Source organism: Gopherus evgoodei, chromosome 24 (assembly GCF_007399415.2).
Source record: "Gopherus evgoodei ecotype Sinaloan lineage chromosome 24, rGopEvg1_v1.p, whole genome shotgun sequence".
In the NCBI taxonomy this organism is placed as follows: Eukaryota; Metazoa; Chordata; order Testudines; family Testudinidae; genus Gopherus; species Gopherus evgoodei.
The window spans coordinates 8713009-8736757 of record NC_044345.1 but is presented as its reverse complement, the minus strand read 5'-3'; the positions used below and the strand labels follow the sequence as shown (position 1 = coordinate 8736757).

Here is a 23749-nt window from a genome sequence, read left to right as displayed (position 1 = left end):
CCATGGAGACGTGTTGCGTGTTTTGTTCAAAGAGCAATCAGGATGGAACACTTTTATTTGCAGGTCCCTTCACCGCTGGCTGAGGGCCAATCTCGGCAGATCTCAATCTTGTGTCTGAGAAGTGCCTGGCAGAGTTATTTAAAGAGGATCTGGGCCTCTCAGCTGCCAGGAAGCTTTAAAGAGGAACCCAAGAGAGGGTTTTATTTTTAACTCTGTTTCCCTCTCCAGAGCTGAGCCGTGAGGAACAGCAAAGGGTTCCAAGTCAATACGGCTGAATGAAACAGACGAGCGGGGAAATCAGAGCCCGGTTCACCTGCCCCATACGGAGTCTGTGGCTTCTGGCTCGGCTCAAGCAGCTAACACCGTCCAAGGAGGGGCTGTTCTGGGAGTTCGTCCATTCACCCCTGGCCCACAAACACCGATTACAAGCCACTAGCTGTTGTCCCCTGCCTGAAACATCAGCCTGGGAGCTGAGAGTCAAGCTGGGTGTTTTCCCTCTCACACCTCACGCCCAGTAACCAATTAACAGGCGATCATCAGCGCTAGTCTCTCAGGGGCCCCATACAGCCCCAGTGGAGCCAGACAGGCAGAAAGGATAGGTCAGCTCTTGGATTAATGGCACACAACGAGGGACAGGCCGTGGTTCCCTCCCCCAGAGCTGGACTGGCCCCAGTGGGCTAACAGGGACAGATCCCGGCTCCCTGCCCCAGAGCCAAGCTAAGAGGAATCCTAAGCAGTGAGGGGTCGTTGAGTAGCTCTGGCAGACACAGGGGACAGATCCATGGGGAGAGGGGGTGGGAAGGTTTGTACCCATCACTTTCAGGGCAAGGAAGCCAAGCAGGGTATGGAATTCGCCCCCTTGGCCCCCAAGCCAGGCCCCACCCAGAGGTCAATGGAAAGACTCGGGCAGATTTCGGCTCAGGCCCAGGGGCTGCGTTTCAGCACAGCAGATGCTGAGCCCTTCCCATGTGGGGGCTGGGCACTGAGAGCCCGACCCCATGTGGGCTCGCTGGCGGTGAGAGCGGCAGGCGACGATGCTCATTGGCCTTGCTGACTCTTGCCTGCCAGGCGTCCAATGGGATCAGCTGCAGAGGGTCCTGACACCCCCGAGGACGTCAGGCTTGCGAAGGCGCCTGTTTCATTTAGAATCAGGCCAAGTTCCCACAACAGGAAAAGCAGGGGGGACTGTGGGTCAGGATTGAGGGGCATCAGTAGATGATTGGGGGGGCTGGGCTGAGGACCTGATCCCGAGGCCTTTCCCTAAAGTCTCAGTGGGGGAGCCAAGGGGGTTGTAAGTGACAGGGCTGTCGCCAAACACGGTGACCTTACAGGATGGGAGAGGCTGGCGCGCTGGGACGGGGAGCTCAGAGCCCAGCAGTGGGAAAGGCCAGCGAGGAGCAGCACAGAAAACGCTGGTGCATTAAAGCGTGTCACCGAGACACACGCGCCCCAACGGGGCGCTCTGCCAGTCACCCCCATAACACACCTCTGGGCACCACCCACCTCAGCCGCAGAACATCCCCCATGCACCGCTCCCTCTGCAGCCAGCCCATCCTCTGCAGATTGGTGCGAAGGCAGGGGCAGCCGGAGGACTCACGCAGACTCCTGCTGGGATCAGGGTCTCAGCTCCGTCCGGGTCCCCCTGGCAGGGCCATCACAGACCCTGCACTGCCCCCCAGGGCTGGACGCACCGGCTAAGAGGGGAGAGGCGAGTCCTTGGGGAAAAGAAGGCTCTGCCCATCAGAGCTTGAAGATCTCGTCCTCCTGGTCCTGCAGCGTGGCGGCCCGGATGCTTTTGGTGAGCGGCACAGGGCCCAGCAGGGCACGCTGCTGAGCGTGAGGCGAGGGCTCGCTCTGATAGGAGACGGTGCTGCTGGCCTCTGGCTCAGCCCTGGCGATTCTGTGGGGAGACAGGAGGGGGGTAGATCTCAAACAGGGAGTGGCCACCGCGGATGCACCCTGCTCAGGGATCCCTCCCTCGCTGTGCCCTGCTCGGGGGTGGCTGAACTGGCACAGCGCTCTCTGCTGGGGCTGGGAAGGATCCAGGGAAGAGCCCCCTTTAGACATGGGGCCAGGGCGGGGAGGGGGGGTCTCAGGGATGAAGTACACCAGAGGTGACAGTACAGATGGGGAGGGCGCAGGGAGGCCTGTGTAATCCCTGTGGGAATCTTTGTTCAAAGGGCTGGAGTGAATCAGCAGAGCTGTGGGGAGGATGCCATGGGCTGGGGCTGCTGGGCCTGTGGGCTGAGACTGAGGGGCACTGGCACAGCTGGGGTTGGGGGATGAGCCCAGGGCTGGGGTAGGAGGGGGCTGCGGGTCAGGATTATAGGGCACTGCCCAAGCTGGGGGCCGGTAACCCAGAATTGGGGTAGGAGAGGGCTGTGGATCAGGACTGAGGGGCACTGCCTGAGCTGGGGTAGGAGGGGGCTGTGGATCAGGACTGAGGGACACTTGCCAAGCTGGGGGGGGGGTGGTTTTCAGGGCCCAGCATTGGGATAGGAGGGGGCTGCAGGTCAGGACTGAGGGGCACTTGCCAAGCTGGGGGTCAGGGCCCAGCATTGGGATAGGAGGGGGCTGCAGGTCAGGACTGAGGGGCACTTGCCAAGCTGGGGGGGCGGGTTTCAGGGCCCAGCATTGGGATAGGAGGGGGCTGCAGGTCAGGACTGAGGGGCACTTGCCAAGCTGGGGGTCAGGGCCCAGCACTGGGATAGGAGGGGGCTGCAGGTCAGGACTGAGGGGCACTGCCCGAGCTGGGACAGGAACTGCAGAGATCTTCGATGCAGGCAATGGCGCCCTCTCATGGCCGCAGAGACTAGTCAATAGCAAGCAGCAGCCGGGTCCTTAGCCCAGCCACAGTTCTCAGAGGCCCAGCTGCGTCAGACTCCCAGGCCAGGAGAAGGGCATTCCCTGAACAGCAGCCGACTGGGGGTAGATGGTGGCCACGGGCTCCTCTGGCTGCACCCTGAGCTAACGCGCTGGCTGTTTAACCCCCTACAGCACGGCACGCAAGGGAGGAAAGTAACCAAGCGGCTTCTAACGATCCCTGTTCCCAGTAGCACAGGGAGCTCTGCCCTGCGGTCCACAGGGAGGCAGGTGCTAACAGCCTGGATCGGACCCAGGCCCCATCCAACCCAGCATCTCCCTCTCCCCCAGCAGTGACCCACGGCAGTTTCCCTAGAGGAACCCAGGACACATCCCAGGGCCCTCCGTGAATTCCTTCCCACCCCGCAGCTAGCGGCACACGCCCGGCAGGACACAATTTCCTGGCTCTTATCTCTTGTCTGCCCAGCGCTGCTAGGAGATGAAGCAGGGGGTGGGAGGGGCCCCGGGAACTAACAGCATCAAAGCAAAAGCATCGGTGTGTGTCCACATTGCCATGTGTGGGTGTTCGCCGCCTTCAGAGAACTCCCCACCACGCATGCATCTCTGTTCCCTCCTTCTGGTCACCATGAGCCAATGGCACCTGTACTCACCTGGTCACGCGGCAGGGAGCCAAAGCCTGGGGCTACATCACCTCCGTCCCATCAGCAATGAACGGCCCCTCATTCTCCCACCACCGGCCAATCTCCCTGCCCTACAGCCCCCTGCCAGGGCACGGCCGTCAGCCTTGGGGACTCCTGGGTAAGTGTGTTTCTTGGGGGGAGGGGAAGGAGCAGGTTATGGGGCAGGACATGGAGGATCCCACAGGCATCAGCGCTGGGCTCTTTTAGTTTGATGAGCACCGCACCTGATTCAATGGGGTTTTAATTTCTCCCTCCCCACCAAGGGGCACGTAAAACCTGCGCTGGGGGCGCTCAGGCATCACTGGCAGTTGTGGGGTCACCTCGCCCTGTAGCAGCCCCACAGAGGATATAAGCACTAACCCAAGGGAAGCCAGAAGAGATTTTCCTTTAGCGCAGCTGGCAGGGGCCTACAAGCCGGAGCAGCAGGTCTGGGGATTGTTTCCCTGCCCACACAGCCCAGGCACCGCGTTAGTTACTCAGCGCTACAGTAACCTCCAGGTGGCACTCACGCGATCTCCCCCTCCCGCAGCTTCTTCACCGCAGCCTTCTTGGACAGGCTGATCTCCAAGTCGAGCTTCCTTAAGAAATCCGTGGCCGAGAGGTCGTGGCGGGGGGTGGTGCCTGTGCTGGCCACGGAGCCGTTTTTCAGCATTGACTTGTCCTCTCTAGCGGTGGGTCGTCTGGCTCCTTCCTCCGCCTCCTCTTCCTCTTCCTCCAGGTTTAAACCATTTGCCATCTGCTTGGGCTCCACCGGGACAGGGATGTGCAGCGTTGTCTTGAGGAAGATGGAGTCGCTGGTGTACAACCGGTTCGCCCGCTTGATCTGCTCCATCTGGGAAGAGACCACAAGCACCTGTAACCCCTCCAGGCCTGGGACACACGTCACCAACCCTCTTCTCTATACACCAAGAGAACAACTGCCTCTGAACCGGGGCTTGTTCCCTAAAGCTCCATTGCAGGCTGGACACCTAATATCACGGCGCCACCGAAATGCAGCCACCTCTGGGGTGGAGGACACCAGTATGCAAACAGAGCAATGAGGGCAAGCGTGTGTGTGACGTGATCCGGGCTGCGAGTGCCGGGCTCACGCTGGCAGGGAGATGGGTTAGGGGGTTGCTGGGACTTGAATGCCAGGGGAGGGAAACTGACCAAGCCCCTGGAGATGATGTTCAATGCAGCCAGGCAAGGACTGTGCTGTCCCCCTGGCAGGGAGAGAGACATGCCATTGTTAAGTGTGCCAGTGTCTCAGTCAGAGGTGGATGAGGGAGACAGGATGGGAGCTGATCACCATGGCACGTGCCACGACTCTGACCCTCCCTTGGCGGTTTGTTGGGCTCCTGCAAAATAAGCTGGCAGGTTCTCAGCATCTATCACACAAACACAGCAGGCAGGGGCAGCTCTAGGCATTTTGCCGCCCCAAGCATGGCAGGCAGGCTGCCTTCGGTGGCATACCTGTGGAGGGTCCGCTGGTCCCGCAGCTTCGGCGAACCTCCCGCAGGCACGCCTGCAGGAGGTCCACCGAAGCCGCGGGACCAGCAGACCCTCCGCAGACAAGTCGCTGAAGGCAGCTTGCCTGCCTGCCACCCTCGCGGCGACCGGCAGAGCGCCCCCAGTGGCTTGTTGCCCCAAGCACGTGCTTGGCACGCTGGTGTCTGGAGCTGCCCCTGCATCTGACCCCTCTGGCTGGCAGCCCCCGAGACAGCTCCCCGCTTTCCTGGCTGCTCCAGCTACAGGGCAGGAGCACACCAGCAGGGGACAGCATGCATGTGTTGTGGGGAAGACTCAACTGGGGCTGTCAGGCTGCGGGGCCTGTCAAGCTTCAAACTGCTACACTCCCAGAGACACTCAACAGCCATCTCTGCCTGACCATATGTGCAGGCTGGAGGTGATACAGCTTTGGCTGCAACCTCCAGGCGCATTTCTGCAGCAGAAACTGATCCCTCGTGAGAGCCACAGGAACAGAAAGCTGCAAAAACAGGAAATGAGAAAGGGTGTGACTGTGTGCGCACATTACCAGGGAGACGGCCTGTGCAGGGTCAGAGCCCTCAGCCCTGGCCCTGCATGAGACTCCAGACATTCAGCCTCCCCATGCCCCCACCCATGCCCCCACAGCCCAGGAACACCAGTGGGGTGCCCGCTCAGAGTTCCACGATCAGGGTGCTGGATTGTGGAGCCCTAGGGGCAGGGACTGTGTCTTTGATTTCGCACCCAAGCCCCTGGCTCTGCTCTAGAGCTGCATCAATTATTAGGATTCATTATGTGCATTGCAGTACCCTCGGCCAAGAACCAGGAGTCCCCACTGTAGGGGGATCAAAGGTGCCTGGACTCTGTCAGTGCCCCTTTTCTTAGGGGTGCTCATGACAGGACTCTCCCTGCTTCACCCCAGATGCTCAGCAGTAACGCTAAGTGCTTAGCCAGAGCTCCTCGTCCAGAACACACCAAGCACTGTACAAAATGGAGTGGAAACCAACTGGGACCCAAGCTGCAGACTCAAGGCCTACCAGGGGAAGAAGGGAAGCCAGGGGGTGTTAGGAAACCCAGGGGAAGGATTCACTCTACAGATATAATTGCTTGTTTTGCACATTTCTTGAGGGGATCACTTAAGAGCATCCAGGAGGGCTTGGAATTGGAGAGCTGGTGCCTCAGGGAGCACTCACCAGTCCCGCCGCAATTTGAAATCCGATAGCTCGTGCTTTACCAAAGACAGGTCAGTAGCAAGAGCCTGGTTTTTGTAATAGAGAAACTGAGGCCCAGGGCAGGGACCAGAACTCAAGTAGGGTGGATAAAATCAATTATTATTTTCTAAAAAAAAAAAATCAAAAAGATTGGATTTTTTTTTAATATATAAAATGCTTTTTGAGGAAAAAACCTATTAAGATACATCATAGCTCAAAGGTATCTCCTCATGGAATAGGGATTATACATTCTAATTCAACAGAATGAGACAATATATTCATGTAGTCAAGCATCAGAGGGGTAGCCGTGTTAGTCTGGATCTGTAAAAGCATTCATCCGATGAAGTGGGTATTCACCCACGAAAGATCATGCTCCAACAGGGCCGCCCAGAGGATTCAGGGGGCCTGAGGTCATCGGCGGTGGGGGGGCCCGCCGCTCAACTGCCGCCAAAGACCTGGCACTTTGGTGGTGGGTCCCAGGGCAGAAGGAACCCCCGCCGCTGAATTGCTGCCGAAGACCCGGAGCGGAAGAAGCTCCAGGGGCCCGGGCCCGGGCCCGGGCCCCGCGACAGTTTTCCAGGGTCTCTGAAGCAAGTGAAGGACCCCACTCCAGGGACCCCGAAAAACTCTCATGGGGGCCCCTGCGGGGCCTGAGGCAAATTGCCCCACTTGCCCTCCCCGGGCAGCCCTGTGCTCCAATACGTCTGTTAGTCTATAAGGTGCCACAGGACTCTTTGCTGCTATATTCATGTAATGTTTAAGAAAAGTTTTGTAAATGAGTTCCAATAGTTCATGGATTAGGAACCCAATTTTATGGGGTTCCAGGGGCTTCTGTACAGATTATTTATCTTTCTATCTACCCTATGGGACTCAAGTGCTCAATCTAAAAGATACCATCAGAGATGCTTAGTTCTGCGGTTTTCAAACTGTGGATTTGTGTCTCCAGAGATAACATGCTTGTTAACAGCAAAAAATGTTTTTAAATAAATAAATACATATAGAGAGGTGAGAAATAACAGGCCTCAACCCTATTGTCTCTCTGCAAATGTGTGTACACAGTATCAATCCCTTACCTCTCTCTCAAAGTGCAAAGTTTCAAAAAAGTTCAATGAATAGAAGATTGTTGGGGGCGAAATAGATCTGGATAAGGAGAAGTCTGGAGATAAATGTGAGAAGGGAGGGACAGGGAATATAAATAAAAGTGAAACTGTTTGATCAGCATATTCCAGAAGTCTTGAGGTCTTTCTGAGTGTAGCCTTCATTGATTTGAGATCTACCATACCATTCTCTCACTAGAAGGGAAACCTATAATGGCAGAAGGCTGTAAAACAAACCCAGTTTGGAAATAAGAACCATTCAGGAAATATGTTTGCTGCTGATGTTTTAAAGAAAGCCACACCAGTGAACTGGTGGAAGTCACTTAAGCACTTGGATTCAGAGACTGCCAGTGAAGAAAGAATATTTTCTTCCTTTGGACTAATTCATTCCAAACTGAGAAGTTGTTTGGTACCTGAAAAAGCAGGAAAGCTTGTTTTTCTTTTCCAGTTTATGAACAAACAGGAAAATGAAGATGAAGACGACTGAGTTAGATGCAGAAGCCAAAATTTTAAGTTTCTAATGTTGACCTGGCTGACACAGTCGATTTAATTTTTGAATTTTTTTTTAAATATTTCATTTATCTATTTTAGTTAAAAAATTTTAACAAAAACAAACCTAATTAAAAAAATTCATGCTTGTTTTGTTAAAATATTATGTTTGCTATTGAAGAAAAAATCCAGAATACATAACATTATTGTTTTAGTTAAATAAAATAATTTAAATGTCTGTCTGGTGATGTTCTCCACCTAACGCAGCATGGCAAGAAAATCCTCCAAATATTAATGATTAACCTGTTGAACTGGAGATAGTTCACCTCCCAGTGACTTCATAAATATCTGCTTCAGTTATCTTTGGTAAATGAAATACCCAAACAATCGTTCATTCTCTGACACAGCTGTAAAACTAATCTGAAAAGTTTTTAAAATAAATCACTTTAAAAATGTATAGTGTGTACCTTCTCAAAATGAAACCTACATCTACCTTGGAGTTGTTAAGAATATGTATTAAAAGGTTATAACAACCAAAAAGAATGCACTTTTATGTAGAAATCCATGATTAAATCAAGTCTCCCTGCCTAATAACTTAAATCATGATTTACATCAACTTAATTTAAATCAAATCCACCCTGAACCCAGGAGACCTGGCTGCCAGTCCCCTGGCAGAGCTAGGAAGAGAAGCCAGGAGCCTGGCACTGTGTCCCCTGCACTAATCGTGGGACCTCACTGGGTCCCTCCTGCCAGGTTACCTACAGCCCCCCGATTGCAACAGAAAGCTTCCGCACAGACCTACCGTGACCCCATACTTGAGCGCCAGCCCCTGCAAGGTGTCCCCCGGCTCCAGTCGATGTTCCACCCTCCTCTCCCTCACCGGGGAGCACATTGACTTGACGAGGCTGCCGTAGGACCGGGTCTTGCTGCCGCAGAGCAGCCCAGCCCCTCCAGGGGACCCCTGCCTGGAAGGGGAGGCCATCCCTCCCCCCCAGTCAGTGGGGCACCAGTGCGGGCAGCAGAGGTGCCTGGGTTCTGGAGGGGCTTTCCTGAGGGGTGCTCATGGCAGGACCCCCCTCAGGCAAAGTCAACAATGCTCCTCCCAGCCAGGCCAGGGCTCCCCCACTCTGAGCCCCCCCACAAAGGTCTCTCTGCTTCCCTCCCCTCAGCCTTTACTCCAGGGCACAGCCGGGGGCTCCCCCAATTTCCGCCCCACACAGCAAAACCCACTCTGCACAGGTGGGGGAGGGGATGGAAGGGGGGTCCCCAAATTTCCTGCCACCCCCTACACCAGAGAGGGGTGCAGGGGGGTCTCCTCCATCTTCTCTGCCCCTCCCCAGCTCCTTCTTTACTCGGGGGAAGGGGCAATTCCCCCCCGGAGCCCAGCCACCCCGCAGCGGCCCCTGCCCTGCAGAGCAGCCAGTGTCCGCAGCACGTAGCCGGTCCCGTCGCTCAGCTGGCCCACAACAGCTGAGAGGAGCGGTGCCCGCCCCCTTCCTTCCGGCCCCACGCAAAGACCTCTGGGACATGTAGTCTCTCCCTGGCTAGTTGCCTGCCCCACAGGATCCCTGGCAGCTCCCCCAACCCCATAATCATGCTCCGACCCTCTGGGGCCAAAGAGGTGGCACAGCGGGGACGATTCCGCCCAGACCAGCCACAAGAATAGCCTAAGCAGAGAGGGGTCAGGGTCCAGGACTACATTTCCCAGCATGCCCCGCCTCCTCTAACCCTCTCAATGCATCATGGGCGTTTTAGCCCAAGGGGCCTATCCGCGCGGAGCGCCCAAAGGCATGCTGGGAAGGGTAGTCCGGGAAGAGAACCAAACCGGAAGTGCTGGGTGGCCCCAGTTCCCATGGTTACCGCGGCCAGGGGCGGCGGACCGCCGCCATGTCCTTCAAGCGGGAGGGGGATGACTCGGGCCAGCTGAACGTGCTGCAGGTGAGCGGCCAGGCCGGGCCGGGCCGGGCAGCGGGTCCAACACCCCGGCTCCGCAGGGCTGCCCGGGGCGCCCCCGACTCCCGGCTCCTTCTCATCCCCCCCCAGCCCCTCTGGTCCCCGCCCCCCCGGATCCTCACATCCCCAGAGTGACCCCCCGCTCCCCACAGAGACCCCCCGACTCCTCCTCAGCCCCCCCCCCGCTCCCCACAGAGACCCCCCGACTCCCCACAGCCCCCGAGTGATCCCCCGACTCCTCAGCCCCCCCCGCTCCCCACAGAGACCCCCCGACTCCCCACAGCCCCCGAGTGACCCCCCGACTCCTCAGCCCCCCCCGCTCCCCACAGAGACCCCCCGACTCCTCACAGCCCCCGAGTGACCCCCCCGCTCCCCACAGAGACCCCCCGACTCCTCTCCAGCCCCCCTGCTCCTCACAGCCCCCGAGTGACCCTGACTCCTCCTCAGCCCCCCCCCCCGCTCCTCACAGCCCCCGAGTGACCCCCCGACTCCTCCTCAGCCCCCCCCCGCTCCTCACAGCCCCCGAGTGACCCCCCGACTCCTCCTCAGCCCCCCCTGCTCCCCACAGCCCCCGAGTGACCCCGACTCCTCCTCAGCCCCCCCTGCTCCCCACAGCCCCCGAGTGACCCCCCGACTCCTCCTCAGCCCCCCTGCTCCCCACAGCCCCCGAGTGACCCCCGACTCCTCCTCAGCCCCCCCGCTCCCCACAGCCCCCGAGTGACCCCCGACTCCTCCTCAGCCCCCCCCCCGCTCCTCACAGCCCCCGAGTGACCCCCCGACTCCTCCTCAGCCCCCCCTGCTCCCCACAGCCCCCGAGTGACCCTGACTCCTCCTCAGCCCCCCCTGCTCCCCACAGCCCCCGAGTGACCCCCCGACTCCTCCTCAGCCCCCCTGCTCCCCACAGCCCCCGAGTGACCCCCGACTCCTCCTCAGCCCCCCCTGCTCCCCACAGCCCCCGAGTGACCCCCCGACTCCTCCTCAGCCCCCCTGCTCCCCACAGCCCCCGAGTGACCCCCGACTCCTCCTCAGCCCCCCCGCTCCCCACAGTCCCCGAGTGACCTGCCGACTCCTCCTCAGCCCCCCCTGCTCCCCACAGCCCCCGAGTGACCCCCCGACTCCTCCTCAGCCCCCCGCTCCCCACAGCCCCCGAGTGACCCCCCGACTCCTCCTCAGCCCCCTGCTCCTCACAGCCCCCGAGTGACCCCCGACTCCTCCTCAGCCCCCCCTGCTCCCCACAGCCCCCGAGTGACCCCGACTCCTTTTCAGCCCCCCCGCTCCCCACAGTCCCCGAGTGACCCCCCGACTCCTCCTCAGCCCCCCCTGCTCCCCACAGCCCCCGAGTGACCCCCCGACTCCTCCTCAGCCCCCCTGCTCCCCACAGCCCCCGAGTGACCCCCGACTCCTCCTCAGCCCCCCCGCTCCCCACAGTCCTCGAGTGACCTGCCGACTCCTCCTCAGCCCCCCCGCTCCCCACAGCCCCCGACTGACCCCCAATCCTCCTCAGCCCCCCCAGCTCCCCACAGCCCCCGAGTGACCCCCCAACTCCTCCTCAGCCCCCCGTGCTCCCCACAGCCCCAGAGTGACCCCCTGACTCCTCAGCCCCCCCGCTCCCCACAGCCCCAGAGTGACCCCCTGACTCCTCAGCCCCCCCGCTCCCCACAGCCCCAGAGTGACCCCCCAACTCCTCCTCAGCTCCCCGCTCCCCACAGCCCCAGAGTGACCCCCCGACTCCTCCTCAGCCCCCCTGCTCCCCACAGCCCCAGAGTGACCCCCCGACTCCTCCTCACCCCCCCGTGCTCCCCACAGCCCGAGTGACCCCCGACTCCTCAGTCCCCCCGCTCCCCACAGCCCCAGAGTGACCTGCAGACTCCTCCTCAGCCCCCCCGCTCCCCACAGCCCCAGAGTGACCCCCCAACTCCTCCTCAGCCCCCCCCGCTCCCCACAGCCGCAGAGTGACCCCCCAATCCTCAGCCCCCCTGCTCCCCACAGCCCCATATTGACCCCCCCAATCCTCCCAGCTCCCGCGACCCCTCCCCAGCTCTCCCCAAACCGCCATCCCCAGAGCAGTAAGAACATAAGACTGGCCGTACCGGGTCAGACCAAAGGTCCATCCAGCCCAGTATCTGTCTAACGACAGTGGCCAATGCCAAGTGCCCCAGAGGGAGTAAACCTAACAGGTAATGATCAAGTGATCTCTCTCCTGCCATCCATCTCCATCCTCTGACAAACAGAAGCTAGGGACACCATTCCTTACCCATCCTGGCTAATAGCCATTTATGGACTTAGCCACCATGAATTTGTCCAGTTCCCTTTTAAATGCTGTTATAGTCCCAGCCTTCACAACCTCCTCAGGTAGGGAGTTCCACAAGTTGACTGTGCGCTGCGTGAAGAAGAACGTCCTTTTATTTGTTTTAAACCTGCTGCCTATTAATTTCATTTGGTGACCCCTAGTTCTTGTATTATGGGAATAAGTAAATAACTTTTCCTTATCCACTTTCTCCACATCACTCATGATTTTATATACCTCTATCATATCCCCTCTTAGTCTCCTCTTTTCCAAGCTGAAGAGGCCTAGCCTCTTTAATCTTTCCTCATATGGGACCCTCTCCAAACCCCTAATCATTTTAGTTGCCCTTTTCTGATCCTTTTCTAATGCCAGCATATCTTTTTTGAGGTGAAGAGACCACATCTGTACACAGTATTCAAGATGTGGGAGTACCATAGATTTATATAAGAGCAATAATATAATCTCAGTCTTATTCTCTGTCCCCTTTTTAATGATTCCTAACATCCTGTCTGCTTTTTTGACCACCTCTACACACTGCGTGGACATCTTCAGAGAACTGTCCACAATGACTCTAAGATCTTTTTCCTGACTCGTTGTAGCTGAATTAGCCCCCGTCGTATGTATAGTTGGGGTTATTTTTTCCAGTGTGCATTACTTTACATTTATCCACATTAAATTTCATTTGCCATTTTGTTGCCCAATCACTTAGTTTTGTGAGATCTTTTTGAAGTTCTTCACAGTCTGCTTTGGTCTTAACTATCTTGAGCAGTTTAATATCATCTGCAAACTTTGCCACCTCACTGTTTACCCCTTTCTCCAGATCATTTATGATCCCCTCAGCTCCCCGCCCTCTGGCGCCCCCAACCCTCCCACTGCCCTTCAGCCCCAGAGCAGCCCCAGGCTTCCCTCTCAACCCCTGAGTCACTCCCCTGCTCCCCCAACACACACACACCCTGCCACTCCCCCATCCCCAGGGTGATCCCCCTAACACCCCTCGGCCCCTGGTGCTCTCACTCTGCAACCACCCCAACACTTCTCGGCCTCTGGCTCCTGTCCCCTCGCTCCTCATCCTTGCTGCTCTGGGCTCTATCCAGCATTGCCACTGGCCTGCTGGAGGACCTTGGGCAAGTCATTGCCCTGTGCCTCAGATTCCACATCTGTAAAATGGTGATAATGCTACCAGCCTCCTTTGTAAAGAGCTCAGAGACCCATGGATGAAACGCGCTAGATAAGAGCTAAAGATGTTGTTATTGTTCATCTATGGCCACACCGATGCCAGTTGCTCTGCTGCCTACATCAGAGAGATTGATTCCTCTGTAACATGGCCTGGTCATTTATTCAGAAAAGAAGAGTTGCAGATCTGCTGGCAAACTACATCCCGGAGGACGAGGCGCTGCTGCTAAGGAACGGCAGGTGCGTTAGATCCATTCGACAGCAAGCGACGTGGTTCTGAGAAGACCGTATGCCATAAAGATCGGGTCAGATAAAATCCAACCTCAGCCTAAAGGCCACATTGAACTATGACCCCTTCAATCAGTTCAATTCATTAATTAGTGTATTTATTCCGGGGACTGAAGCTGCAAAATTGGCAGAGTGGCCTAATGCCCAGAGTACTGGAATGGGAATCAGGACACCTGGGTTCTTTTCCCTGCTCTGCTACAGACCTGCTAGGTGTCCTTGGGCAAATCACTTCATTGCTCTGTGCCTCAGTTTTCCCATCTGTAAAATGGAGATAACAATACTGCTGTTCCTTTATCAAGCTCTACTGATGACACGCACTAGATAAGTGCTAGTTAGGGGTTGTTATTTGTTATTAAATTAAGATCTGGATTTCCAAGGCCCCAGCATTCAGGAATTTTTTGCTGAGGCCCATTATAAACATAGGGACAATCTGTAAAAGTTAAACCCAAATCCAGGTTTGGATTTCAAACCCCACCAAAAGCTGGGATCTGGGCTGTATATTGAGGCTGATCTGGGGTTTTTTTGGTTGTAGTTTTCATTTTGGCTTTGCAGTTCCCACTTCCCTTCACATGTAAAACAGCCACACGCCCCCAGGAGAGCCTCTAGCTAATATTACAGACTCAGACTGGTTGGCTCGGCATTCAGATTTTCGGATGTTTGTCGGAGAATGAGCGCAGTCCGGTGGCCACGGAGCCAGGAATATTGGGTTCAGTTCTCGACTCTCCCTGGTTGTCACTTACGTTGTCCTGACCTGTTTCCTCAACTGTAAATTAGGGACAAGATAGAGGGTGTGTGGTCCAGCGTCTAGAGCATTGGAGTGGGAGTCAGGACACCTGGGTTCTCTTCCCAGCTCTGTCATTGACTCATTGGGCAAATCACTCAGTTGCCCCATGGGTAAGATGAGGATAGTAACACTTAACCTGGCTGCCTGTGCTTTGAGAACCTCGGCCAGTGACATTCGTAGAGGTCCCACTGCGCTGGGTGAATCTGAGAATCATGGTCCTTTATTCTAGTGGGTGTAACTAGTGTCTCTTCCCCCTCAGTGTTACAACTGCGCAGTGTCTCTTAACGCTGCTAAGAAAAGCTGGGGCAGAACCCATCTGTCCTAGTAGGTGTGTGTGAGGGGGAGATGCTCCTGGCTTGATGTGACTGTCTTTCCTCTCTCTCAGGTACGCCTGCACAGTATGTTTCCACCGTCCGGTCTTCGACACACTTGACATGCTGACGGTCCATAGGGCCGGCAAGAAACACGTAGCTAGTAAGTCAGCCCTAAGGGCTCAGTTGCTCAGGGAGCTGCAGACCCTGGGTAGTGTAGCTGGTGCAGGAGGAAGGAAGAGTCCAGCTTCACTCCCAAAGCTCAGGGGCAGTTGGTGATGCTGGAGGTAGAAGAACTGTCTTATCACTGACAGAACTGCCAGGCTGGATCAGACCCAAGGTCCTCGGCCAGTATCCTCAGCCTGACAGTGGCCAGCGCCAGGTGCTTCAGAGGCAGGTGTGAATAGCAGATGTGGGATAATCTGCCTCTCACATAGGTCTCTTCCTGGTGTCTAATAGTTAGAGATCAGCTGAAGCCGGGCTTGATCTCTTCCAGAACCTACGCTCTGGATCATGAGACAATAGACATGAGCCCCATGATGCTATTTAGAGAGGTGTATTTCAGGGACGAGCTGCCTGGAGCTGTCTGTCTGCCTTGGGAGAAGGACAGACTGAGATGACCCAGCGAGGTTTGGACCTTCACACTGCTTGGATTGCTCAAAGCCATCCATCCATCCTCCTGAGACACAGCCGTCCGTGCCACCCCAAGCCCACAGCCACTTGGGCAGCCCATTGGCAATGTAACCTCGGCTGGGTGGCAGACTGCCTGGCGAGACTCTCGCTGCCTGGATTACCTGTGTCTGTCTCTCTCTGTGTCCCAGGCCTGCAGACGTTCTATGGAAAGAAGCGATCACATGAGAATGAGGTGCAGAAGCGGCGGCAGCAGGAGTTCCTGCGGGCAGAGGAGGCGGGCACGCAGGTTGGCATGTGCGCCCTATGGGAGCCCCTCCCATGACCTTTACCCTGCTAAGCTTGTCTGTGTTTTCCTTAGGATCTCGCATGCCCTGCACCCTTGCTGGCTCAGACCAGGAAGATTGCCCAGAATGCTTTGCTGAAAGCCTCTCCTTATAACAGCTGCTGCCGAAGAAACAGGTAATACCTATGCGTTCCCTGCCAGCGTGGGTCGAGGGTTCGCCATGGCGTCGGAGGATGGTATGAAAGCCAGGCACAGCCTTGGCAAGCTCTTGCTGGACATCTGCCCGCAGCAGGCTTTTCTGCTCCTTTCCTCTGTAAAGGCCATTGGCCCAGTTGGTGTCAGTTAGCATAGCTTTGTGAATGTCCATGGTACGGTGCTGATTTACCCCAGCTGAGGATCTGGCCCTGAATCCTTAAGCTGATCATTTTCCTGGTGGGCAAGGTGCTGAGTGTAGTAGGAATGGTTTCAGAGCAGGGGATTGTGATTCTCTTCTGTACCTACTTTATATTTCAGCAGCAAAACATGTTATGTAAAGGCAGCAGCTTTGAGAAGAGAGTGTGGTCTAATGGTCAGAGCAGGGGACCTGAGTTCTGTTTCCAGCCCTAGGTGATTAGGGCAGAGGACTAGGAGAGATGATGCTTGGGTTCTCTTCCCAACTCTGGGAGGGGAGTGAGGTGTGGTGGTTAGAGCAGGGAGGCTGGCAGTCAGACCTCCTGGGTTCTGTTCCCAGATCTGGGAGGGGAGCGGGTCTGGTGGTTAGAACAGGGAACTGGGGGTCAGGACTCCTGGGTTCTGTGCCTAGCTGTGCCACTGACTTGGTCACTTCCCTTCTGTACCTCAGTTTCCCCATCTGTAACCCAAGGATAATATTTACTTTCCTTACGTGAGGAGTTTTGTGAGTTACTCCCTGTCCAGAAATCACTGTGGGGTCCTCTGACAGATGGGGCTCTAGAGAGCAAGATACTATCCCTAGCTGTTACTGTGGCTGTGCACAGCGGGCAGCTGGTCGCCACTAGTCTCAGGAGACCTCTGTCTGTCTTAGGCCCGATGGCAGCGGCTCGAGCATTAGTTCTTCTAGGCCGGAGCCTGCTGCCCCCGCTGCCTTCGGGAGTGCCGTTGGGAAGCAGCCAGCAGAGCCGGGAAGCTCCACGGCGAGAGCTGAAGAGGGATGTGCTGCTGCGGATACATCCCCCTCCACGCTGCTCCCTGGACCCGCCAGCCCTCGAGCAGGTACCAGCCTGAGAGGCTCTTGGGTCTTGCCCCTTCCACTGAGGCACCTGGGGACAATTAAATCGACCGTTCGCCTGTCTCACTGCAGCGGCTCGTATGTTTCTGCCATCTTTGGGAAATTCCATTGCTGTTTGCTGCTTAGAGTGTGGGGGCTGCGAGGCAGGACTACTGGGTTCTATCCCAGGGGGTCATTAGAGTGAGGCATGGGGATGGGAGTCAGGACTCCTGGGTTCTATTTCCAGCTCTGGGAGGGGAGTAGGGTCTAGTGGTTAGAGTGAGCGGTGGGGAGGAACTGGGAGTCAAGACTCCTGAGTTCTCATGCTCTCCCAACCACTGATTTGCTTTGTTGCGTTGGGGCAAATCCCCAGGCCTTGGTTTCCTGAGGGGGCGGAGGGGTGCATTCGTCATTGTCACTCAGGTTACAGATCACTGTAGAAATGCAAAGCGCCATTACCCTGTCACATGAGCTTTCTGATCTCAGCCTCCCATGAGCTGCCGGTTTGGCTTGGAACTAAGCATGTCCACAAAGGTGATGAGCTCTCCGCGAAGGTGCCAGTGGGCAGTGATGCTCCATCCCGACCTTCCAAGGCCTCATGGCCTCATCTCGTCCCTTTCTTCTCATTCTAGATTTGCAGAAGGAACCTGCTGCGAGGATCAAGAGAAGCAGCAAAAGAAAATCCTCCTTGTCTGTCCAGCCTGGAGCCATCAGCCCTGGGAAGCGCCAAGCCCTGGAGCACTATCTCCTGCTGAGGAGGTGAGCTGCCTTCTGCCTGTTCCCTGCAGAGCAGCAGGGTGCATCGGAGGGGTCCGATCCCTGGGGCTGAGTGGTAGGAGCTCATCTCAACACTCAGCAAAGGGAAAAGTTCCCTAAGTCCCATCCAGCCCCTTGCTGGTTTAACCTACCATCTCTCCTCCATGGCTCTGCCCATCTAGTTCTTGGGCTCTCATGCATGCAGTCCCACACAGCGCTCCCCACCCATCCATCTCCAAATGCTTTACAAAGGGATGGCTTCACAGGTGGAGGGAAACTGAGGCACAGGGAGTGGGATGGAGTGACAGGCACTGACAGAATTTGTTATAGAACCCGGGAGTCCTGTGCCCTGTCAGTAAAGAAACCATCTCCTTAGCACCGTCCTTCAATCTTCTTAAATTGGCATCCATCTGCCCTGGTGTTTGTAGCTCTGTCTGTCTGTCCTTCCCTCAGCTCAGGCTGGATCCAGGACCCTTCCGGCAAGTGGGTGAAAGACGAGAACGTGGAGTTCGACTCTGATGAGGACGAGCCGCCGTCCCGACTTCTCAGCCTCTCCGGCTAGTGGGATACCTCCAGGAGCTGGACCCGGTACTGAACTACAATGACTATCTCGTGGGATGGGGCTGGCAGAAGGGGGCAGGAATGGCCTGTCTGCATCTTCCTATCCAACCCCCGTGGCTTTGATTTTGGATATAAATCACCAGGGAAGAAGGATGTTTCCAAACAGTTTCTAGAAACCCCCATCGCCGCTTCACTGTATCCACGGACACTGCTGGGGTCATTCTCAGTGGGAGCTGCCATGTTGCCACCGCCACAGGTTCCCAGCACGAGGTCTGCTCTGTCTCTGGGGATGGGCACAAGGGTGGATGCTGCTCTCGGCGGGACACAAAGGAAAGCGGGGTGTGCTGGAGGAAATCAGTGCTTCAGGCTCATCTAGCATCTTTCAACCCAGGATCATAAAGCATCTCCCAGAGGGAGGCAAGTATCATGCCCCTTTTATGTGAGGAAACTGAGGCACAGACTGACAGCAACGTCCACGTGAGTTAGTGGGAAAAGTCAGGATAGAACTCGGGCGTCGTGACTCCCTCTTATGTTCTGATCACTGTTATTAGGTGTATTACGGTAGCACCTAGGCACCCCAGCCGTGGATCAGGACCCCATTGTGCTGGGCACTGCACAGAAACGGAACAAAGAGACGCTCCCTGCCCCCCGCCCCCCAGCTCACTGGACAATGCTCTCGTCTAACAGGCAATTCTCTGGCATTTTTCCCCCCTGTGGTTGGTTTGTTTTTAAAAAGTCGATCTTAAAATCGAATTGGCTTCTCCCTGTGCTGCTGGGGTGGCTTGGTACATTAAAAAGCACCACAGACGTCTTCAGTTCTGCTTCCTGGGGCCTATTCTGCAGCAGCCTACGCATGAGGTGTCTCCTTCCTATTTGCATTACATTTGATGCTTCATTTAAAATCTATGTATGTTAACAACCACACATAGTAACAAGGAAAAGGGTGGGGGTCTCTGTGAGGCATTCTGGGGCCTGAGCACGTGCTTAATTGTAAATATGGGAGCAGTCCCATTTGAAATCGGGGCTTAAAGTTAAGCACAGGCTTAAGTGCTTTGCTGGATCAGAGGGCTGAAATTATTATTATTTACTAGTAAAAAGCAGCAGAGTCCTGTGGCACCTTATAGACTAACAGACGTATTGCAGCATGAGCTTTCGTGAGTGAATACCCACTTCATCAGACACATGTGCTCCAGTACGTCTGTTAGCCTATAAGGTGCCACAGGACTCTCTTTGTTGCTTTTTACAGAGCCAGACTAACACGGCTACCCCTCTGATACGACTATTTATTAGGTGTATTACGGGTAGCACCTTAAAGCCTCAGTCATGGACCAGGACCCTCTTATGCTAGGCACTGTGTGTTGTGTATTAAGAGTATTACGGTAATGCTCAGGCGCCCTAGCCATGAATCAGGAACCAATGGCGCTAGGTGTTGGAAGTTGTATATTAGGTGTATTACGGTAGTGCTCAGGCACCATAGCCATGAATCAGGTACCCATATTAGGTGTATTACAGTAGCACCTTAAAGCCTTAGTAATGGACCAGGACCCTCTTGTGCTAGGCGCTGTATGTTATGTATTAGGTGTATTACTGTAGCTCTCGAGCCCTAGCCATGAGCAGGAACCCATATTAGGTGTATTACAGTAGCCCTCAGGTGCCCTCAGGACCCCATGGTGCTAGGCGCTGCACAGACACACACGAAACCAATGTCCTTGCCCCCCAGAGCTCCCAGTCTCCCAGCTGGTTTTTTCCTGTACCCCTCGTGGGTCCTTAGACCCAGTGATAGAAACGCAGAGGCCAGATCATCTTCCTTCCTAGTCTGCGGTCAGACTGGGGTAACCCCACTGACTTCAGTGCATCACGCCTGATTTGCACTGGGGGAGTGAGAGGTTCCCGCTGAGCTTTCCGAGTCCAGTCAGCCCTCAATTTGCACCCTGGCCCGTTCCTATCCCCATTCCCTGCTCCCTGACTCAGTATCCTTCCTTCTCAGGCCCCAGCAAGGCCTGGGAGTTGGTCCCTCCAGATATCTGGCCTCTGTTCGGTTTTCTAGCTGCCGCGCGTGATGGCAGATCTCAGAGCCTCGTGGGCCTTCAGGGCGCTGGAGCTGCTCACCCCAGGCCACTGCAGCTGTTCAAATCCTGAAAGTTCCCAGCTACGGTGCTTGTGCTGAGTTTCCAGCACTCGTTAATACAGCTTGAACGCTGCCAGGCATGAGCACAGGGGGACTAGCTGGCCAGCCGCCTTTCTGCTGGGGGCCCAGAACTTGCAGGTGGAGGGTCGGCTCAGGTCGTTAAAGTGACCTCGTCAAGGGTGGGAGTCCAAGGCCTCGACCCACCTGTTGAGCTGCTTGTGAAAGTGACAGCTGTGCTGGTCAGCTCAACAAGGAGGGAGGCATGTGAGGCCCTTTCGCGGCCCCTCAAGCACGCCTAGTTGGTTCACGTCCTGCTTCGAGGAGCTACAGAGAACGGCAGCTGGGGAAAGGGGGTGTGGATTGGCACCGGGTGTGGGGCCTCTGGATCGGCACCGCAGGGCTCCGGCTTGGAAAAAGGATTGTGAAGCTCCTGGCCCTGGTGTTCTTCTGTGCAGCCCCTCCCAGAGGGCGCCGTAAGCTTAGTTATTGGGAGGCACAGCAGCAGCCTGCCGGCTCCCCCCTCCACTGCTACTCCTAGTAAGGTCCAGGGGGGCAGGCCTGGGCCTGGGCCACAGGACAGCCGGGCTCTCTTCCTGGCTCTGCTACTCACCTGCTCCATGACCATGGGCAAGTCCCTTGCCTTCCCTGTGTCTCAGTTTCCCTGTGTGTGTCTGCTCTATTCAGCCTTTGAGCTCTTTAAGGCTGCCTCTTGCACTGGGTCTGCAGTGCCTGGTGCAACGGGCCCTAGTCTAGCCACCACTGTCGGACAGTGATAAATCTAAAAACTGGGGCAAAGTTTTCTCCCTGGCAGCATCAGCTCCACTGCATGTGCTGCTTCTGAGCTGCTCCCCGGGCGCTCTGCCTCCAGCGTGGTGAGCGGGCATGGGCTGACTGGCTGGATCCTCCTCCCAACTGGCAGGCCCCAAGTTTGGAGCAGCTGATTTGAGCTCCAAATGGCCCTGCTGAGAACGAATGGGCCACATGCACCCTCCCAGAATACAGGCAGAGCAGGGGGCCTGCCCTGGGGAGTCCAACACCACGGAGGGGAATCCCCAGACCCTGTGGCCTGTGGCTTTGGGGGTGGAATAGGCCTAGAGGAGAACTTCGTGCTGTGAACCTCAGCGGCGAGGGGGCTATGGCCCCTGAGCCCCTTGGGATGGGACAGGGATGCTTGGCATGATGCCAAAGCTTGGGGGGGGGGGTCCTTCCTCTACTCCACCTGGAGGCAGTTCAGGAGCAGCTCTGCCCCTGCAGGCACCTTGTGGGCACGGCTCTGCCCCATTTCCTGGGCTCGGGGAGGCTGAGCCGAGCCAGGCCAGTCTGGTCTCAGCTGTGGCTCTGGCTGCCCCTAGTTCAGGCTCCTACCTATAAATAGACAGTGGGTGTTGGGCAGCCGTGTCCGCCGGGTCCCAGCGGGGGGAGGGCGAGCTCCCGGGATGAATCGCACCAAAGGGCTCTGGCAGCCAGGACCGGGGAGGATCATGGGGCCAGGTGCTGGTGCCAACGGGGCCTGAAAGGGGCCCAGGCTGCAGGGAGCGGGGCCGGCCCTGGGTGCGGCCGGAGCTGGAGTCCCCTTAGGAGCTTGGGGCCTGCCGGGCTCAGTGGAGTTGACTGCAGGCGGGGGGAGTCACCGCCCAGAGAGAGCAGGTGGGCGCCATCCTGGCTACAGAGCAGGCGCTTCCTGTGTGAGGCTGGCATGATCTGGCTAATCCCACGTGAGACACCCCCTGCCGCCCACACCCTGCTCGGGTCCCCAAGGACAGCAGAGCCGCCGGCTTTAATAGGTTGTTTCCAGCTGCTAGACGTGTACATTTTTAGGGCTTATAAACCTTTCCGGCTTGGGGGGAGGGGTAGCGCGACACACTTGACTGATGGCAGCCGAGGGGACACCGGTGGGGAAGGGAGCATTGTGGGTAGGATCGCGGGAGCTGAGGAAGAGGAGAAGGTGGTGGGAGGGGGGTGCCACCGGCAGAGATAGGGTCCAACCCCGATTACTGGGTATGGGGGACTGTGCTGGCCTCATTCCTCTCCTTGAGGGTGACGTCCGCGCTGTTCCGTAACCCGATCGCCCTTGCTCCGTTTCACGGCCTGATCCCAGGGGTATAAATACACCAGGGCACGGAGCACTTGGCTGCGGCGCTGCCTGCCTGCCTGCGACCATTCCCCCAGCGGCAGCTCCGGGAGCCTATCGTGCCAGAGCTCAGCCACTGAGTCCCCGGTAGGCGCCCGCCTGGGTCCCTGCTCCACCTACCCCCACTTAGCCTGCTCCAGGGGCCACCTGCATCAGGGTCACTGCTCCAGAGGGCCAGGTGGGGTTGGATCCCCTGCAGCAGGCGGGGCCCTCTCCCATGGTTGGCCCCCAGTGGCCCACGGGACACTTTGCTTTCAGAGTACCTGCCTCCGAGAATCTCAAAGCAAATTATAGAGGCAGGGCAGGCTCAGCGGCCCCATGCTACAGAGGGGGAAACTGAGGCACAGACGGGCCTTGCCCCAGGGTCACACAAGGAGTCAGGGGCAAAGCGGGGAATAGAACCCAAGCATCCTGACTCCTCCCCCACCTCTGAGCTAACCACTGGGTAATGCTGCCTCCCATTTATAAAGCTCTTTTGAGCCTCCACCTTGATTTGCCCCTTACATGGGGCAGGACTCCTCGGACCTGCAAATGGAACCCAGGTGTCCGCAGCAGTCCAGTGTGGCCACCACCCAGAAAGGGGCCAGGAGCCAGCCCAGCTCCATAGCCCCCTGCAGTGCTGCCCCCTGGTGGTGCTGGCAGGGAATTGCCTGTGGTCACCTGTGCAGGGACGCAGCCCAGTGAGTGTCCCGGAATGAGCCCTGCCAGCGGCCCAGGCCCCCACCCACCCCATCAGTCATCCCTGCTCCTCGTGGCCCAAGGCCGCAGCCCTTTGATGCTAAGACGCCTAAGTGGGAGCAGTGCCACTTGTTTATGAGCCTGGCAGCCCCAGGCCAGGCAGGGCTTAGCATGGCCCCAAACGTGCTTGCTGACTAATGCCACCTGCCCCCATCAGCCCGTGGGTGTGATGGCTGCGGGGACAGGGAGGGAGCCAGCATGCCACCATTACCATATAAGCCCATCAGTCGGCGCCCGGCTTGGGGCCTTCCCCCCTGCCAGCCTGGGCACGTGAGGCCAGGCACATCAGCCCTCCCCGTGATGGCCCCTCTGTGGAGTCTGACTCCAAACTCCTTCGCCCCAGGGGTGTCTGTGCCCAGGGATCCCCACGGCTGGAGTCAGAGTGACAATGGATGTGTAGGGCCATGCTCCCCCCCACCATTATGGCGGGGGCAGCCCCTGTCGGGCAGGTGCCGTAAGGAGCTAGGCTGGCTGGGAAGCCACGGCCTGAGTGGCACCACCAGGAGTGAGGCTGCAGGTCTGAGTGCCCATGGGGGACCCCCCCCCACCCACTCACCGACGTGCCTCTTGATTCTCAGCCCCTCCATTGCTCCAGGAGCTGCCCCGGGCGGCAGGTGTGTGAGGGGGCCGGGGCCTGGCAGGAGGATGAGAAGGGTGTGTGCACAGGCTGGCAGGAACTGGGGAGAGGGGGCGGGCAGAGGGGGGTGGCATCCTTGAAATGACCTTCCAGCCAC

At 57.2% G+C, this 23749-nt stretch overlaps 2 protein-coding genes across 3 annotated transcripts; one reads left to right on the top strand and one right to left on the bottom strand.

Annotated features, from left to right (window-relative positions):
* Positions 1–18: 18 nt before the first annotated feature.
* Positions 19–9242, bottom strand: LYSMD1 (LysM domain containing 1). Of its 2 annotated transcripts, none has more exons than XM_030542012.1 (3): positions 8567–9242; positions 4013–4335; positions 19–1900 (listed from the first exon to the last, which is right to left on the bottom strand). In XM_030542012.1, exons 1-3 carry the CDS (start codon positions 8744–8746, stop codon positions 1741–1743), a joined length of 663 nt encoding a protein of 220 aa, XP_030397872.1. In that variant the 5' UTR covers positions 8747–9242; the 3' UTR covers positions 19–1740. The 2 variants fall into 2 exon arrangements, with proteins under 2 accessions (XP_030397872.1, XP_030397873.1); XM_030542013.1 differs by lacking the exon at positions 8567–9242 and adding an exon at positions 5291–5559.
* A 352-nt stretch (positions 9243–9594) lies between these two features.
* Positions 9595–18833, top strand: SCNM1 (sodium channel modifier 1). The gene is made up of 8 exons (XM_030542418.1): positions 9595–9702; positions 13347–13417; positions 14635–14723; positions 15382–15479; positions 15552–15652; positions 16519–16706; positions 17334–17460; positions 17911–18833. Exons 1-8 carry the CDS (start codon positions 9652–9654, stop codon positions 18017–18019), a joined length of 834 nt encoding a protein of 277 aa, XP_030398278.1. The 5' UTR covers positions 9595–9651; the 3' UTR covers positions 18020–18833.
* The last annotated feature ends 4916 nt before the right edge of the window (positions 18834–23749 follow it).